Source organism: Haliaeetus leucocephalus, unplaced genomic scaffold (genome assembly GCF_000737465.1).
Source record: "Haliaeetus leucocephalus isolate CR32 unplaced genomic scaffold, Haliaeetus_leucocephalus-4.0 Scaffold2, whole genome shotgun sequence".
Classification (NCBI taxonomy): Eukaryota; Metazoa; Chordata; class Aves; order Accipitriformes; family Accipitridae; genus Haliaeetus; species Haliaeetus leucocephalus.
Genome location: NW_010972438.1, coordinates 9,086,377 through 9,104,249, shown reverse-complemented (window position 1 = coordinate 9,104,249; position 17,873 = coordinate 9,086,377). Strand labels below are relative to the sequence as shown.

The 17,873-nt window shown below is 38.9% G+C and overlaps 1 protein-coding gene across 1 annotated transcript; it reads left to right on the top strand.

Moving 5' to 3' along the window:
* The first annotated feature begins 5,828 nt into the window (after positions 1-5,828).
* On the top strand, positions 5,829-17,141 carry LOC104833956 (chromosome unknown open reading frame, human C3orf14). The gene is made up of 5 exons (XM_010571005.1): positions 5,829-5,915; positions 7,506-7,587; positions 8,315-8,438; positions 13,190-13,264; positions 15,996-17,141. The coding sequence occupies exons 2-5, from the start codon at positions 7,535-7,537 to the stop codon at positions 16,137-16,139; spliced, it is 396 nt and encodes a 131-aa protein (XP_010569307.1). The 5' UTR covers positions 5,829-5,915; positions 7,506-7,534; the 3' UTR covers positions 16,140-17,141.
* The last annotated feature ends 732 nt before the right edge of the window (positions 17,142-17,873 follow it).

Genomic DNA, 17,873 nt, shown 5'->3' with positions numbered 1-17,873 from the left:
GGGAAAAGTCATTTATTAAATCTTTCTAAAAAGATTGACTGACCGTTCTTTAAAAAGAGTGGATTTTTTGTAAAAAATGAAAAGCTCAACCTTCATAACAACAATCTAGTAAAAGGGCCTACCAGAAACTGGCTTCTTGTGTGAGTTCAGTTATTTTTATTGTCAATAAATGTTGGTGTTATGCAATAAGTGAAGCATTGTTGCCTCTCTAATTTCTCTCAGGGATTGAAAAAACTCATAAAAGCATTCAAAATCTAAACTGAAATAAAAAAATAGAACACTCCTGCTCAGGTTTGTATGGCAAAAACCAGAGACAGAAACTATGGTCTGAGAATTCAGCTCATAAGGAAACTGTGCCAGAACTGTGAAGGTGGTGGTATTTCTTCTACCTCTGCTTACGGTAAAAGTCAAGCTATTAATATCAGGCATGTTGACAGTCACATAAATGCATATATTAAAATTCAAAGTACTTTTTGCTTCTGTAGATGTATCATCATTACAGAATAAGACAATTTTAATGTAAGACCAGATGGCAATAGCATTACTTACTTAGAGCGGATAAAAGTTATAGGCTGACTTGTATACCCAGTGCAAACAGACTAAAACTGAAGATGGTGTCTATCATCATCCCAGAGCAAGAGCGGACACAAAGTTAAATAGTCCAGTCTGTTCAAAGCGGTGTGGGAAAGTTGTTTAAATAACCAACAGTACCTGCATGTGATTGGATTCACATGAACATTAGCAAGCACTGACTTGTTCCTCAGTAAACTTGCTACGGTTTCAAATAGGAATCTCAAATCAAGCCAAAGCTGACAGGCTTTCTGTCTGCATAGCAGGCAAGATCAGTCTTGAGGAACTCCAGTGAACCTCCACTAGGGTGTGATAGACATAAGCTGTGGTTGGTTTTGAAGTGGATGATCAGACAGTGATCAGGTGCATAATTATAGGTACTAATCTGAGGAAGCCAGTTTCTCAAAGCTCTCTATATAACCCGTAGAGAAAGATACCTCTGGTCCTTCAGAGCAACTCCAAATGCTAAGCCTCATGCCCTACATCACTGTCAAGGAGAGCTTATCTCTCTGCAGTGATTAGGGAGGGAGCCGAGGAGAATCAGCCTTCTCATGTATAAATCATTTGATGTGACTATCTCACTTAAGAGTCAAAAGGTGTATTTCTGTCCCTCTTGTTCACGTGCATCTTCTTGTTGCTCTCAGGAGGAGTACGTTCTCAGTGTGTAAAGGAAGAAAGATGTAGTCTACCTGGGTAAGTGAAGTGCTGCTTCTATGATCAAAGCTAAGCATCCCCGTTTGACATACTTCAAACAGGAACTGAGAATGGTGGTTCTCCAAGCGTTTGTTTTTATTGGGTTTCCTGTGTTCAGTTTAGGGAAAACAGACAACAGGAGTTGTTTGAAATAAAGCTGTAATTTACTATCCTAACATGCTGAGAAGCAATTAGATTCAAGCTAATTACCGTAAATAGTTTTTATAATTACTTGTAAAACATTCTACTACCTGTACTTCTGTTAAAGTCAGTTGAGGCCTGTAGATATTTTTTTTTTAAAAAAAGAAGGCTTAATGTTACTACTCAAGGGCCAAACTGTTTTCTTGAAATCTTCAAAAAGAAGTAGCTATGCCATAGAAACTACTGATGGAAAGCACCTGTTAGGGCATGTATCCCCTTGATGATACTGAATGGGCGTATCAGTAAACAGTCTCAAGTATTGTCTAGGCTAGTTTATATTTCACAGCTATATCTACTACTACCTGGAAAAAGACTGTTCCAGAACCTGAAAGGATCTTTCTCAAAAAAGAAAAGAAAAAAATAATCAAATAATTGGCAGCTGAATACTGATTTTCTTAGCTTTGTCCTATTTATCAGGTTTTTATCTCTACTTGAAGCATAAAGAAAATATTCTCTTCCTTATGTCCTTCTACCACAACCATTATTTTTTTCCTTTGATGTTGGACAGAGTTTGGCCTGGCCTGATCCACGGTTTTATACCGTACTTTCACAGGCACACAAACCGGTTGGAGTTCCACCGCCTCTGTGCCCTCACCCTCACAGCTGTCAGTTCTTCCTCTTCCCACAGGTCTTCCAACTCTGGTTCTGAGCTTGACCCAACTGTCTCTAGTTTGGACAACTATTTTTGCCCCGGCTGATGGGTGCTCAACCTATCCTGGTCTGTTGTTTGGGTTCTGGTTCACCTGAAACAGGTCTCCTGATGTCTGGGGGCAATTCCAACAAGCACGCACAGACTGTTCACATTAGTTTGTCTAAGCATACAGTAACGCATTGGCAATTTTCTTTCAACAAAGCGTGACTTCCACAGGTGTACCAGTCTTTCCCGCACTGAATACACACCTTTAGCTGCCAAATAACAAAATGCGAATACAGGAATGTGTTGTTGGGTTGTCCTACCATTTAGGAGCTTCATCTTGGCTCTAATCTTACTACCACAGAGAAGCCAACTATTTGTAACCCTGAACAGAGAATGGTATGGGGCCTGCCAACAGTAAGGTCGAGAGCAACTCCCTGCATATTGGAATGTGAGGGTAAAGAGGAACTAGAAGTCCATTTTTGCACTTTCTAGGTTTGATGCTTTATTAGCTTGCTCCTGTGCTGGGAGGACATTTCCCTGCACGCCTTTGCCTTTTTAGCTTGCCTGTAACTTAAAGCAGCTTTGCACAGGGCTTGTGCAGTTGACTGAAATATTGCTGACCGCTTCTGCAGCTGATAGGAAAAACTGCCAGAAGCCGAGGTGATGGCCACAAGCTGCTCTGATGGGATTTCATGTCTCTTAGACTGTCCCATAGGCCTGGTATGTTTTACCAATGGTATCACTTAAGAAATGTTTTTATGAACAGATAGACTTTGGACCTCCAGGTGGGTATTAAGCTACTATAGCAGTAGAGGTGGACCTCCAAAAGGTAAGTAAAGAAAGAAGAGGAAAGAAAAGCAATTAGAAAAAAACTAAAATATATGCAGTTTTTTAAAAAAGTTTTGAAGTGGTTTCGTATAAAAAAAATTCTTTTCTTTTTGTTTTCCCTTTGAAATACTCTGGTTTTAAAATCCCAATACATAAAACCATTCCATTTTTAAAAACTGACATATGGCAAAAATTGGTACCAGTAAATAAAAGCACATAAAGCTAAATCGTGCCATTCTAAATGTTAGTAAAAATGACAAAATAAAATACTAGCTACATAAACTACGCACAGGTGTGTAGCATATTACAAGCAAAAAACATATCTTGCAATTATAAGCCTACAGTATTTATTTCACTTGTCTGTAATTACATTCTATACATGTTTGTTTAGTAATATCAATCCAAGACATCATTTTGAGGATATAATTAACTGCATGTTAGAACAGAATGTGTTTGACTGTTTTGGTGTGTTGCAAGATATGGAAGCCTTTGTTAGCTGTGTTTAAGTGCCACCTAGTGTTACAATGCACCAGTTTTGCTCAGGAACCCCTCTTCTAAATTTTCAGAGTAAAACCAAATTGCAGGGTTAAGAAAAACCTAGGGTCACAATGCCCACGTTTCAGTGCTCACAGTAAGTCCTTAATCCATATTTAGGCACTCATTGAGTACACAATCTCATGCATAACACTTCTACTGCAGACTGTGACCAAGCAACAGAGAGACTGCTCTGGTGTTGAAGTGTATACTCACTCATCTTAGCACAACTGGGCAGTAAATACAGATCTCAGGGTCTCACTTGCAGGTATCTGTTTTTTTAAATTTTTATACCAGTGACCGAACAGTAAATTCACATAAAGATAAAAGTATCTAATGAAGACACAGTATCTGGGGGAAAAAAGGCTTTTTATAAAAACTATTAAATGTTTGGGGTTTTTCTGTAAGAAAGATGCACAGTATAACCAGGAAACCAGGGCGGGGAGACCACACAACGACATTCATATAACAATAGAGCACACTACAATTAGGTGCCAGTGCATTAAGATATGCAAGAGAATGCCTCTCCCCATGTAAGTGACTCCTATCTATAAAACCCTGTTTCTGCAATAACCCTCACTGACTTCATGGTGGGCACTTCGCGGATACAAGGAACCACCTATTCAAAACATGCTGTTATTGGGGATTTCTGGCTGTTACTAGCAGTCTTTTTTTTTTTTTTTTTTTTAAAAAGTTTAAAGCTTATATTCTTGACAAATTTGGAACTGATCTAGGTTAGGTTGCTCTTCTAATGAAAAAAGAACATTAATACTGGAAAACTAAATGCAGAGTTTATAGCTCATTAGCTATGAACTTACAGAGTGTTTCATCCACTGTCACATAAAGCAGTCATTAAGAAATTATGGTTTCCATCCTGTCTCTGTTTCCGCAACACTGAACAATGGATAGTATCTGTAGCTTAACTAAAATGCTCTTTGCATTCTCTCTGCAAATGGCATATATAATGGTTTATGTAAACCAAACTTCAATTTGTCTCTATTCTTTCTGAAATTCATTAAATGCTACGAGAAAGAAAGATCACCGCCATTACAGAGAACTGGTGTAGCTCAAAGTAGAATATGCAAAACACTTAGGCTTTCTGTTAAATTTAGTGAGACCGTAACCATTAGCTTTTCACACCATTAGAAATGAGGACAGACTCCTATTTCTCTGTATCATTTATTGGAAAGTCTTGTCTTTAAATCAAAATGGTAAAAAAAATTAAAAATAAGATTTTAAGTACTATTTATCCTGACTGCTGCAATAAGTGGGGGTAAGTTGACAAGTCTATTAAAGCACTTTAATTATATGTCATGAAAAGAATTAATATGAGTTTGTTGCAGAAATATAAAATCAGAGAATGGAAAAAAATTAGAAAACAGCTGAAGAATCACAAGAAGAAACTTCTGATCAGCAGTAAGAAAGGCTCATGATGAGACATCTTCAACACTAGGATCAGAGAATGTTTAGAAAGAAAACAGGGAAGACAAGCTCTTTCAGAGCAGTTTTTAGAAATCACCTGCAGCTGTAAATGTGCATAAATCTATCAGGCAACAATGAAAAAAAAATAAGAAATATGAACTTTCAGCTGTATTTGGCTTAGAATTGTTTGGTTTATGTTTTCTGCGAAGGACAAAACATTCACAAAAAAAGTGGATTGTGCATTTTTAAAAGGACATTTTGATGAAAGTTTGACTATAAAGGGCAAGAGTCAGCCTCAGTAACTCCTCAGCTTTGAGGCCTGGAAGAAGTTCAGCTCTCTATTTTACAGAGGGCAAGATCACACCGCAGGGTTTGGTAAACGCATGCGGAGAAAGAACCTGGCTGGCATTCACAGCGCACTTCCCGTGCCAAAACGGAATACTGTGCTTTGTGCAGGAAAGTAACGACTGGCTTCAAATGTAAGTCCACCTCACTAGAGAACACGAAGGCATGGGGGCGAGCGGTCTCTGGAAGGAACGATAACAGGCAATGCTAACCCTCAGCAACACCTCAACCTCACTGGGAGCGGGTTCATTCTTCCTCGGTGTCATTTGGGCTGCAAAGCCTAAAAAGTTTGTCCAAACTATTGCCAAGTCTGCCGTGCCTGTGCGTAGGGGAAGGGGGTGGCTCAGGCGATGGGTTTCACCGCGGACAGTGCCTGAAGCGCTGCCCGACCCCCCGCCATTGCCCGCCACCGCCCCTCAGGCGTAACGGTCACTGCACGAGACCGCCCTCCCGCCGCGGCCCGCCCGCCAGCAATGATTGGTCTCTGGCTCCTCCAATCGAGGTGTCAAAGGCGGATCTCGACCTCGCCTGATTCCGCCTACCGAGGCGCGACGGGGCCAATCAGCGCCTGCGGCTAGGCTCCACCTTTCCGGCCGTCTCCATGGCAGCGGGGGGGGGGAGGTAAAGGCGTCGCGGAGACCATGGTGGGTGGTTGCTTTCCTTTTCGAAGCCGGCGAGGCTAAAGGTAAACTAGGTCTCCGTACTTATTTACTTTGTTTCCTGCCTTCTCCTCCCTCATTCCTACAGAATGGTACATTCCGGCGGGCTCGTGGATCCCCCCCCCCCCCCCTCCCAATGGTAGGGCTAAGGGCGGCTCCTGGGTGCCCCTTCGCGCGCGCCGCCGGCGGCGGCCGGTTCGCTCCCGCCTTTTCGAGGGGTGCCGGCCTGACGGGGCAGCGCTCCCCCCCGCTGCCTCCTGCCGCCCCTCGGGCTTCTGACGAGACGGGGGTGAGCGTTGCGTCTCCCGGGGGGGCCCTGCCTGCAGCGGCCCGGCCCGGCCCGGCTCGCCTCACGCCTTGGCAGCCGCCCAGGGAGGCCGCGTGTGGGGCGCTTGCCCCGCGGTGCTGCGGGCGGAGGGTGCTCGCACTGAGTGCTGCTTTATTGCCGCTGTTTGTCAGCTAGGCTCCCCTAAAGAAAAGAGGTGCGGGCGGCTGCGCTCCCCGGGCCTCAGTTTCTCCCGTTGCCGGGTGAGCAGAGGTGTCGCAGAGAGCATGAAGTTCTGTGGCCGAGGGGAAGAGCGCAGAGGGGACGTGCTCCTTATTAAACGAAGGGGAAGCGTTAGCAGTAGCCCAGTTGCGTGGAAGTGTTTTTCAGAGCGTGGGGAAACATGCGTCCCTAGAAAATGGGCTCTGCTGAAGTTAAGAGTGCACACGTAAATAACTTGCTTCAAAGTTATGTGTGAATCTCTTGAGAGACAGCAGGCCTATCCTGATCTTCTCAGGTTGATGAGATCTTTTTGTTCTCCCACCTTGCAACACTGTGAACATGTAGTAGGTTCTTTTGTTTAATTTTACTTAATGTGACAACAGTGCAGTCACCTCTGAGGGGAAAAAATATTAGACTGTAAAACACTTCCAGCCCTCTGAAAAGTGCTGTAAGATCTTGATTTGCATGCAGTGGGCAGTTGATTTCCTTCATATCTCAAAAAAAAAAAAAAAAAAGTGGTAAGAAGTAAACAATTTAAGCTGTGTATTCCATCATGTACTGTGTTACAGTACTGGAGAGCTGAGCTCAAGAAATTTTCACTTAATTTTTCAAGCACTCAAAAATTAAACTGGTTTAGTAGCTTAAGTTACTTAGTTTAATCATGCCTGTACTTAAACATAGATTGCTGTGAACAGGGCACTGTGTCTGTGAGAGGTAGTTATAAATGATGTTTACAAGTACAACTTTGTGTTCAGAGTAACATGACAAAAGCCGGAAATCACTAATGTGAACAGTAATACACAAATTATGCAAGCATGTAGTTTGCGTGTTCAGTTCTCAGCTGAAACTTGAGAAAACTTAATGCTAAATCTGAAACTTGAAAGTCAAATTCTAGTTCTCGTGAATGATTAGAATGTAGTAAGATTTTCCCAAAACATACTGTGAACATTAGTAGTGTGCATGTGTTCAAAGCACAATGTAACAATGTCTTGCGGCAGGTTTTGCATAGATAGCTGGTATATAAATACCATGTGTGCAACTTTTTAACATGGAATTGTTTAATACTGAAAAGTGTATGTTCATGTATGTCTTTGGAAGACTTTAATTTCACTTGGTTTTCCTTTTGTAGAGTGATGAAACTGGGGCAAACAACTGAAAATGTCATCCTATTTGGCTCAGGAAGTTCACCTTGCTAGAAGACATGAAGAGATGTAAGTAATTGTTTCGGTGCTGTGGCCTGCCTCACAGCAGTTTGTGTTGTGGTCTTGCGAGACCTCCCTCACTGCACATGACCATCCTGTGAACAGTGAATCTGAGCTCTGTACAGAGCGCAAGTGGTATTTGAGCAAGGGGTTGGTGTTCCAGGAGGTGGCACTCTTCCTTCATGAACTATTGGAATTCGCTTGCCGCTAAGGGTATTTAGGTTGATGAGGTTTTTCACTTCCAATGGTGGTCCTGGTTTAAGATCTCCATTGTTAACCATTGTCACCGTTAAATTCCTGTTTGGGGAAGGTAATTGGATTCGCTCACTCTACGCCTCAATTATAGAACTACTTCTTTGTTCCCCTGTAAACTCAGATTGTGAAGCAAATACAGTAATGATTCAGAAAAATGTGCTTTTCTTGTAACAACTAGTACTTGCCAATGAGCAAGAGTAGCACTGATCAAGTCACCCCAACCCACCCTGTCTTTCCTGTTCTGGGAGATGCAGTGCTTCCAAGCACTTTAGCTTATGAGGACTGCTGGTTGCAATGTTACAGCTTCATACAAGCACAGCAGGTGGTGTCTGCCTGTACCTTTTCCCTCCCCCAGCACACCCACCCTACAGCCGGCTTAATTAGCCCCATAGTTTTGAGAAAACTGGGTAAGGTAAAAAGGTTATTTTCTAGCTCCTGAGCAAAATGTTCTACCCACTTAGCAAAATGTTTTCCTTTGTAGACTGTCTCAGAGATCAGAGCTGCTACAGCAGATGGAGACTTATCTAGGAGACAAAAAGACTAAAAAGACATGGCAAACTCAAGCAGCTGATGCAGCTCATAAAAGGAATGCAGCACTTTTAAATGTAAGTTTCTGCAACTACCAGGAACCGCATTGAAATGTCATGGTTATGTAGCTTAGAGAATTAAAAAAAAGTGTTTGCTCTATAGTTATCATTTGAATTCTCCTATATACAGTTCCCTCTTCTGGAACTTGACCAAAAGTATTAAATGACAAGTCTTTATTATCTGATGGCATCACTACCTGTTTCCCATGCCCTTCTTATATGAGCCTCATGGTGGCAGCTGCTACTATCTTTTTTTTTTTTTTGAAGTACATGTAGAGATGCAACACATGGTATTACATGTCTGCCTAAGAGAACTTAAGAGTCTGACAAGACTCACAGCACCTCTACACTTTGATTCAAGATACGGAGGTATGTTTGGAAATAGGGGCTGACCAGCCTTTAATGCTTTTAGCCCAGGGTAGGAACTATTCTCCCGCTGTGGTTGTGTGAAGTTGTGGAAAAAGTTCTCACTTTAATGTTTTTCTTTAAAGAGGTGTAGAATGACTTCAGGAATCTTACTTGCAAGTCTATAAAAGCAGTGTTTGGTGTTTCTGGCTCTTCCTAGTGGTGGTACTGTTAATAATGTTAATACCTGTTCTACATAGCTGTTGTCATATTTAGGTAAGATTTGTGTTTCCTAGGTAAATTCAGCAGACGTTTGAGAATGGGCAACTAAAAAGGTCTAGGTTTGATGGCAGGGACTGGAATGCTAAAACCTCTTCTGGAACCCGTAGCTTAGGCATCTGAGTTTGAAGAGATTGCACTTGACCACTGACATGAGCATGCATTTGAAAAATGTTTGTCTGTCATTCAGGAAACAGCAGAAAACTGTACCTCTTGTGCATTTTCTTTAAACTCTTACTTATTAAGGGTCCATGTTGCCTGTATTGTGTTTATTGAAACAGTAAGTTTTACTCTAGAAAATTACAAGATTAATTAGCGTCACCAAAAATTTTTTGTTTCTTCATGCAGAGCCTGGTTAAGATTTAAAATGTTCACATTTCAGGTGGGTAAAATTCTGTTGCAGGCCCTCTTTGTATTTAAATGGAAGTTGTATTTAGGGACTGGCAGACAAGGCAGAACAGTTAATCAGGGATGCCTTCTTAACTGTTCTGTGACAAGGAAGATTTTTCAACTTGGACTCTGGTAAACTGGTGTATTCTGGGCTGGGGCAATCAAATCCCTCTGTATGGGGTATAGATAAGTTCACATGCTTCAGTGGGAGGCTGGAGAGAAGTGGATTGTTTGTTTATTTTTTCCATAGTTCATACTCCATTGATTTAGTAATTTCAGCCATTATGACTCCCATTTTTGATATACATTTTATAATAGATTTTTATTTCATAAATATATTTTTTTATAAATTATTTGTATTTTATAAATGCAGTCTCATTTTATATATATAGGCAAACATAATAAATGCAGAATATATTTCTGCATGCTGAAAGCTTCTTGTATTGGAAATGTTAACAATAGCTCAGACATATACAGAGTGTAAATATTTTTGCAGTTAAACAGATATTTGCCATCTTCTGTCACATCCTCAAAATTGTTCCTTTCAAGTGTCAAAAATGTTGGTGTTTGTATGGAAAAAAAGCAAAAACATATGTATCAAAACAAATTCTGTTGCAGGATAAAGTAGCATAAATCAGTTTAAATCTATTAATTTTATACTAGTTTTAACAGGCATGCACTCCTGCAGATGCTTTCTGATAACAGAAGAAAACAGGAAAAAAAAAATCTATGCAGAATAATATATGAGAAGCTTGAAAACAAGACTGATTAATGTGCCAGCTTCAGAATATTGTTCCTGATACCAGGCACTGTACATTTCACAGTTACCATGTGGAGAGTTGTTGATTTGGCCTACTCAAAAATACATGGACATGATGAAGTGTTATTTTTTTATTTGCATTTCTGGTTTTCTGCATGTAAGCAAAATCAGTTGTTTTCAGTATGTGATCATAGCAAAAGACATTTTTCTTTCTCTGTGCTAGTTGATATTTATGCACAGAAAAGCATTTCAAAATTAATTTGTTTTCTAATCAGTAGGAAGCAAAGAAATAAACATTTTTTTAAATTGAAATTTTAACATTATAAACACTTGTTCAGCATTTTAGCATAATTATCAGAGTATTTTCCTTGATGTCTTTAGAGGGAGACTGCAGATTAAGGACATCTATATCATTTGGTACTTATGTAACATTGTCATAATAAAAGCAGAAACCAGACTAGCATTTATAATCTAATTTATGACATTTGTCAGTAATATTTCTTGGTTTTAGAAATTTATATTACTGTGCAACAGCTTATAACATGAAATAGGAAATAAAAGAATATGCTGTATAGTAATTAGTGTTGGGAAGGTAATTTAGACTAAATTTCCTTTCCTTCACAGGCATGTAATTCTAGAATTATTTAAGTGGGATTCTGCCAGACTGATATCAATATAAGTGACAGCTGAATTTGGTCACCTAAAAGTGATGCATGTGTCATGCACTCCATTTTACCTCTGGGGAAGGGTCTTGAATTGTTTTTGTTCCAGTCCTTGTGGTTTTAGGGGAAGCATTGCAAGATGCTCTCTTTTTTCAGTACTGTGGCATACTAGATTTGCTGTTTTTTTCCAAAGAAGTTTACACTGCTGATGTATTTATTTTTATATTGATGACAGGGATTTCTTTTTCATACAAAGCTTACCAGTTGTATAGACACACAAGAAGTGCCATCTAATCTTTTGGTAGTTCCAGTTATTTTCTAAAGCATACTACACCTTCCAGCAAAAATTTCTTTCGCTGTCTGTCATTAAATCGGTATTCTGAATGACAATAGACTGCACAACATACAAACTAGGGTGAGCAACAAAAAGACACATCCAATATCTAGGCTATGCCAAAGTGACCTTCTCTACTAAACATATATGCACAACTGCTGTCTCCTTTCTTGCCTGAAAGACACTCATTTCCTATCACCATAAACATTCCAATGACTTAGCTGGTTATATAAAGAAATAATGATCTTGATTGATACTCTTCCTTCCTGTGAAAATTTGCGCAGGAATTAGGAAGAAGGAATCAGAAAGGAGGAGAATCCTGTGGAAGAATACGAAGTGAACATTACTGAGGGATCCTTCTTTTCAGTATGGCGACAACTTCTCCAGACTTGGTCTGAGCCATACTGGTAGGAGATGCATTTGGTGTATCTGTCTAAGTACACGCAACAGAGACATTCCTTCCTTAGGTTACTTAAGTCTGTGTTGTCCTCTGTTATTTTGACATTGTGACTTCAAGTGGCTTCCATCTTTGCTCATATTCCCCCTTTATGTTTATCCCATGGTAGTCTTTTCTCACCCGAAAAGAGGCAGCCACGTGCTACTTCTGAGGATTTGGATAAATCTGAGACTTAGTTTGCTCTTTCTCAGACATCCTTTAGCTTTCTACAAGGGTATGCATTTTGCTGTACAAAAGGGAGAACAGTTCTGCTTGGATTAGGTTTGTAGTTATGTACAAGAGAATACAGTCATGCTGTAAAAGGAATTAATGAATAAAATAAGATCAACACTGTAAATTGAATGAACTGAGTGTATCTGTATCACTAAGTTGAACTTCAACTAACAGTAAGGCTGTTTTTTTGCTTTTATTAATCATACTCTACTGAATTTGAGTCATATTTTTCAAACGAAACTTGAGTCGAGCACTGTTTACTTATTGATGTATTCAGATTGGCTATTATTCAATACGAGTAATCATGTTTGGTCTCTCTTGTGGATATGCTCCTCCAGAATCTCACTCTTCTTTTCAGCAGCAGTGGTGGTGAATATTTGGGAAGTCCCTTTGGGGAATTTCCTCTCTCATTTAGTTTTTCTGTTGTACTCTTCACACCCGCTCTCTGCTCCCAACTCTGCCATCTGCTATACTTTCTTTCCCCCTCCACTCTGTTCAGCTTTGGCTTCTTCACACCCCACTCCCACGTCCCTTTCTGTCTCTCTTCATCTGCCCACCACTCAATCTCTTCAATGTTTGGGTATGGAACTAAGCCCACAAGAATGGGTCAGAACTTTAAAGGGGGAGGGCAGTTACTTTGGGGGGATGTTTTGATTTGTTTGTTGCTGTTGTTTTTTGGTTGTTTCTTTTTTAAAAAAATTATTTAGGCCTTTGTGAATCCAGCACACATCCACTGGACAAGCAGAAACCCAAATACTGATTTTTTTGTAAGAAAGCTATGTGAGGTGCATTGTCATCCAAGTTTGTCTGGTGAACAGCTTGCTGCAGCTCTACATTTTTGTGCACATGTTATGCATGCATATTAGCAAGTCATCTTTGTCTTGAGGAGTAAAGATCTTGCACATAATTTGCCTAGTTACTTTACAGTTACAGTAGCTAGAATCCATACTTCAGTCTTCATGCAGCACAGAGAAAACCATTCTGTTCCCCTCTATTTTCTTAAGTTTTATAGAACAGAATTTATCTGTAATTTACCCTGGTGTTTGGGAAGAATAATGGTGTTTTACAGCAACAGTCTTATGTGGTCATGAAATCTATTCTTGTATCAAAAAGGTACAGCAAACATATTTAGAAACTGTAGGATGTTAGTCTTACAAGTTGGATTTCAGAATGACTAAACAGAAAGACTTGAACTTCAGTGTTATTATTTGAATGCTCTTTAGCTGCAATGGGTTTATTTAGTTAATTGAAATGTCTTTATGTGAGTGTGCATTTTCCTTTTAAAATTGCCAGTGTTTGTTTTTAAAATATACTTTGCCTGTGTTTTAGGATATAGAAGCAGCAGAAAAAAAGCTGCAAGAAAGAGTGTATTTACTTCCACATCCCGATACTGTTAAGTTAGAAGTAAGTCCTCAAACTCTGTCTTTTCATTTGCTGTTTACCAAATATTTTGCTTTTTTTCCCCCCTGAAGCATGTTCTTAAAGTGAAAATAATTGATTTTAAAATCCAGTGACTGGTATAGCCAAAGGCCTGTGTACTGTGTAGCAAGCTGAACCTAAATTCTGGGGCAAGGTCCCTAGATTCTGGAGCATTCTGGTGGAAATATTTAGCAGCTTTCAGATCTATGCAAACTTCTATTTAAAAATGAAGTCAAATATAAAAATGAATATTGTGAATATCAGAAGATTACTGTGTTTATTATGTCAGAGCTATTTAGTTTGTTTTATATGGTCATCCCGTTTTCAGTTTGCCACAGATTGCCATCTTTACGTTTCAGGGTCAGCAGTTTATCAGCATGAACAGAGAAATTTTCACTTCTCAGAGTTATTCTATGGTTGTACGGGATCTTATGAAAAGTACTGCGACAGCAGGAACACTCCATTTTTACTTTTCCACCTGTAGTCCCTAAAACATTATTTAAAAATTTTGAACAGCAAGTTACTATGAGACCTAAATATTATCCTGATAGAACATAACAAGTTCAGTTCCTTAGTCTCAAGAGTGTTTTATCAGTATTATGCAGCGATGAATGATGAGGGCAGGAACAGTCCTGGGAACAGGAATAGGAGCACAGCTCTCCCTGCTGCAAACTGAACATCTTAACCACAAGGCCACCGAGTCAGGTTCCCACCTGTGTTTCTTGCACCAGTGGTTTCTGGGTTCTTTGTTGTATGGTGGCTTAGTTTCCCCAGGCATAGTAGCATGGAGTGTCCCGCACTAGTTGGTGTGCTACGGTGCTGTCAAAGGAGGGGAAAGGTATAGATTTTAGCACTGTCAGCCTGTGAAGAGAGGTGTATTGTACATTAGTTTCACACCTGCTGGGCAAGTGTTGTAATGCTTAGGCTATAACTTAAATGAGAAGCGTCACTTCTTATTCTGGTTACTGTTAAAAGTTTTTGTCCGTCATTGCATTTTGTAAATAGCCTACTCTTATCACTGTTGCAGGGTGCACACCAAGCATGCCCATTCAGTGATTTTTTTTTTATTATTATTTTAGAAATTTTTAGGCAAAAGGGTACATTTTTTCCTAGATGCCTGTACATCTTGAATGATGCTAAGGAAGATGCCAAGCTACTAATATTGAACCTATTTTGGCTGTGTTCAGAAGTAGTTTTAGACTCCTCGAGGACTTTCAAGGCACCGCTAGAGTTGTTTGGATCAGTTTTGGACTGCTTCTCCCTCTGTCCTGTGTTAGGTGTTAAGCTGCTGGCGATACACAGACCAAAGTCCACACAAATTGGACAATTGAGAACAATTGCTTAGGGCTGCAGAGATGTCTACACTCTGCAGCAGTGGTTGGATTTTAGAGAGAAGAGAGTTACTATTTGAAGGAGAAGATCCTATTTCAGCCTTTTTTATAATTCTAGAGAAGAGTGCTATAAATAGTGAAAAAGAAAACTTTCTTTCATGGTACAAAATTCTTGTGCATGCTTTGTTCCAAAACACTTCTGAGCATATTTCACTCAGCCATATATGTGTCTGTATTAATATACTTTGAAAGTTATGGCTATAATGGATCCCCAGCTTGCTAAGTCGGAGTAGTTTTGTGTGACAGCACATATGCTTGTCAAAAAAGATTCTTTGAGTAAATCTGTTGAAGAAAATATTTTTGTAAATCTGCAAGAGCCATAGTTATATCTGAGTTACATGTAAGGATCAAAATGATTAGCCAGGAATCTAATACTCTGCAGGGAGATGTTCGGTTTTGTGGTATGCTTCTTCTACATTATATACTTAAACAAGTAAAGAAAGAAAGGCTCGATACATGTGTACCATAAATGTTTTCTACTACAAAATTACTTTTTTTCGAATGAACATCAATGTCTGAAAATACTTACATTGGCAGATGGATTAAAATGTTGCCTTAATACAGCTCTTTGATCACATTATTTTGTGGAAAAAAGGGATACATGACACTTAACATTTTCTTCAAATTCCTACAAACAACAAAGTCATCCTTAGGATACCAACACAAAGATGATGAATGGTATGTCCATTCCACAGATAGAAAAAGTTAAATTTATTACTCAGACGCACAGGGTAATGCAGAGAAAGGGTTAGATAATCCACAGTGGTCTTCCTAGACCACAGGGTAAGTATACAGCTTTTTTCTTCTTTTTTTATTTGTGATCCAAATACTGGAGCCAATTACGTCATCAGTGATTTATCATGTCTAAAATTTTACTCAAATATTTTGAACTACATTACTGCAAACTTTTCTAGGGTAACCAATTTACATAGCACTTTTTGTTTATAACATTAAACATTTTTTTTCCACTTCAAAATGAAATTCCACTAATGTACATACTTAAATATAGAAGCTGCTTTTGGAAAAGTTTATTATCATGGAAAATATTTTATTAAAGGTACTGTGAGGGTCTAAACTAATCTGTTGCTTACCACAAGAGGGCACATTCAGTCACTTCACAGTTCATGCTGCAGAATGAAATCTTTCCAGGCTGGTATTTTGTATCATACAAGGGATTTGAAATTTCATGTGTAAGTACGTTGTTCTTTTCTGAATTGCTTCACTCATAAGGCAATATTTAACAATGCATTGCATATCTATATTGTTTTTAAAGGGGCTGACACAGATTTTGAAATTAAGTTGATTTTTTCTTATATCTTTCTCAGACTCTCTATTGGGCATCAATAAAAGAATCTCTTCCCAAGTGGGAGCAGTTTCTTTTAGGAAGAGCAGAAGTTCCTATTGGTTTTAAGAAAAGGAAAACTACAAAACAGAACATAAACTACCCAGAAGAAGATTCACAAAAATAAACACTGTAGTTTGACTTTGTTTTGTAATTTATGGCTTAAGCAGACAAGATCATCCAGATCAGGCAACAGAATATCATGCCATTAAATTTCAATGTAAATGAACTATATTGGATAATTTGCTTCCATTGTTGCATTGCATACAACTCTTTATTCTATATTAGAGAAGCAATCCTCAAAGGGACTTTTAGGATCAAAAGTGAGAAACACCGGTGTATAGAAACCCACAAAGGCTTTTTCAGTATGAGAAGAGTTTTAGGTTATTTATAATCCTCTGCATCTACATATAAGTGTGATAAGTAGAGACAGATTCATGCATTATCACTGCAGTCATCTGTGCTGTATGCCTCTCTGGATGAGGGAGAAAGGAGGAATTTACCGTGAAGAGGAAAGGCAGGTTGTTTGTATCAGAGTAGCTTTGGTTTAGCACCAGGAATCTGTCTGAAAACCATCATGAGAGCAGTTGTAGAAGGAACACCTTGAATTTCTGCATCTTATTTTCCTTGAGTTTTGTCATTGCCACTTTCACTGCTTTTACACCTCACTCCAGTAACCACTGCTTCTTTTCCCAACCTCCTGCTGCCTACTTTATATTTCCTGTTGAATGGGTGGGTAAAGACAAGAAAAAGTAAACAAATCTCTAGGGTTTTTTGCTACTTCTAGGCTGCTCTTAATGGTATTTTCTTTCTGTTAACATAATCTACAAGTGAGAACTTTTGCTTAGGCATGAAAAGTTTGAAAGCAGCAAACTGAAAGGTAGCTGGCAGTGGCTGTCTGAGAACCAAGCATATATAGAAGTTGAGATAATGTTTTCATTTTCAGCCATTGAACAGCTCCTCAGCTTCCTCCTACAGAGGTGAAGTATCAGTGATTTTTGTTTGTACAGTGGGCTAACTCAGTATGAAAATTTCACTGTTGTAGTGCAGTGCTTTTTGAAATATCAGTTCAGTGGAAGATCCTTCCAGGTGTGTGACTTGCCCTGCAGAAATTTAATCCTTCCTAAGCAAAGGAAGCTTAGAAAAAAATTTTATTTTTTTTTTAAATTAAGAACCTGGACTTGAGCCAATGTATTGTTAAAATTTAATCTCATATGCAACAACATACTTCCACCCCCGTCCTGAGAGTAGGAGAAGAAAATTTTACCTCTGCCAGTGTTTGAGGATACGAAAATGTAATTATTACAAATTTTGCTAGGCTACTAGTGAACTGATCTATGCATCTCCATGCTACATAGAGATACACCTAGTATTAAAAAAAATTTATATCTCTATGTAGCATGAAGAATCACTGACACAAACTCAAAACCTAAGCTGCGGTATAAAATTGTTGTATGTTTTCAATGGGAATATTAAGAGTTCATTTAAAACTTTTCCTATTGAAGTGTCCATTAAACTGATAAGTTTTTACAGAAACTGCCATCTTAGAAATATCCTGTTGAGTGGGTGTTGGTGTTTGTAACAATAACGTTGTTTTCATAATATGTGATGGCAGATTAGCACGCTTCTCTGCAGTGTTGTTAACAGTTGTAATTAAGGAATAAACAGTAAAGGGTGTCAGTCCGATGACAATTTCATCTATAGTGTCACAATACAAAATGTCACAAAATATTAGAACTGTTATATAACTACAAAAATATCAAATTAGGCTTTCATCTTACAAGCAAAGAGCTTAAAAAAAAAAAAAACTGGCATAGAGACCATTGCAATTTTATACCTACTCAGTGTTCTGTCACAAAGA

Coding starts and splice junctions, on each gene's coding strand:
- LOC104833956 (XM_010571005.1), top strand. CDS start 7,535: ATGTCATCCTATTTGGCTCAGGAAGTTCACCTTGCTAGAAGACATGAA. Junction 7,588..8,314: donor GCTAGAAGACATGAAGAGAT/GTAAGTAATTGT, acceptor TTTCCTTTGTAG/ACTGTCTCAGAGATCAGAGC. Junction 13,265..15,995: donor CCGATACTGTTAAGTTAGAA/GTAAGTCCTCAA, acceptor TATCTTTCTCAG/ACTCTCTATTGGGCATCAAT.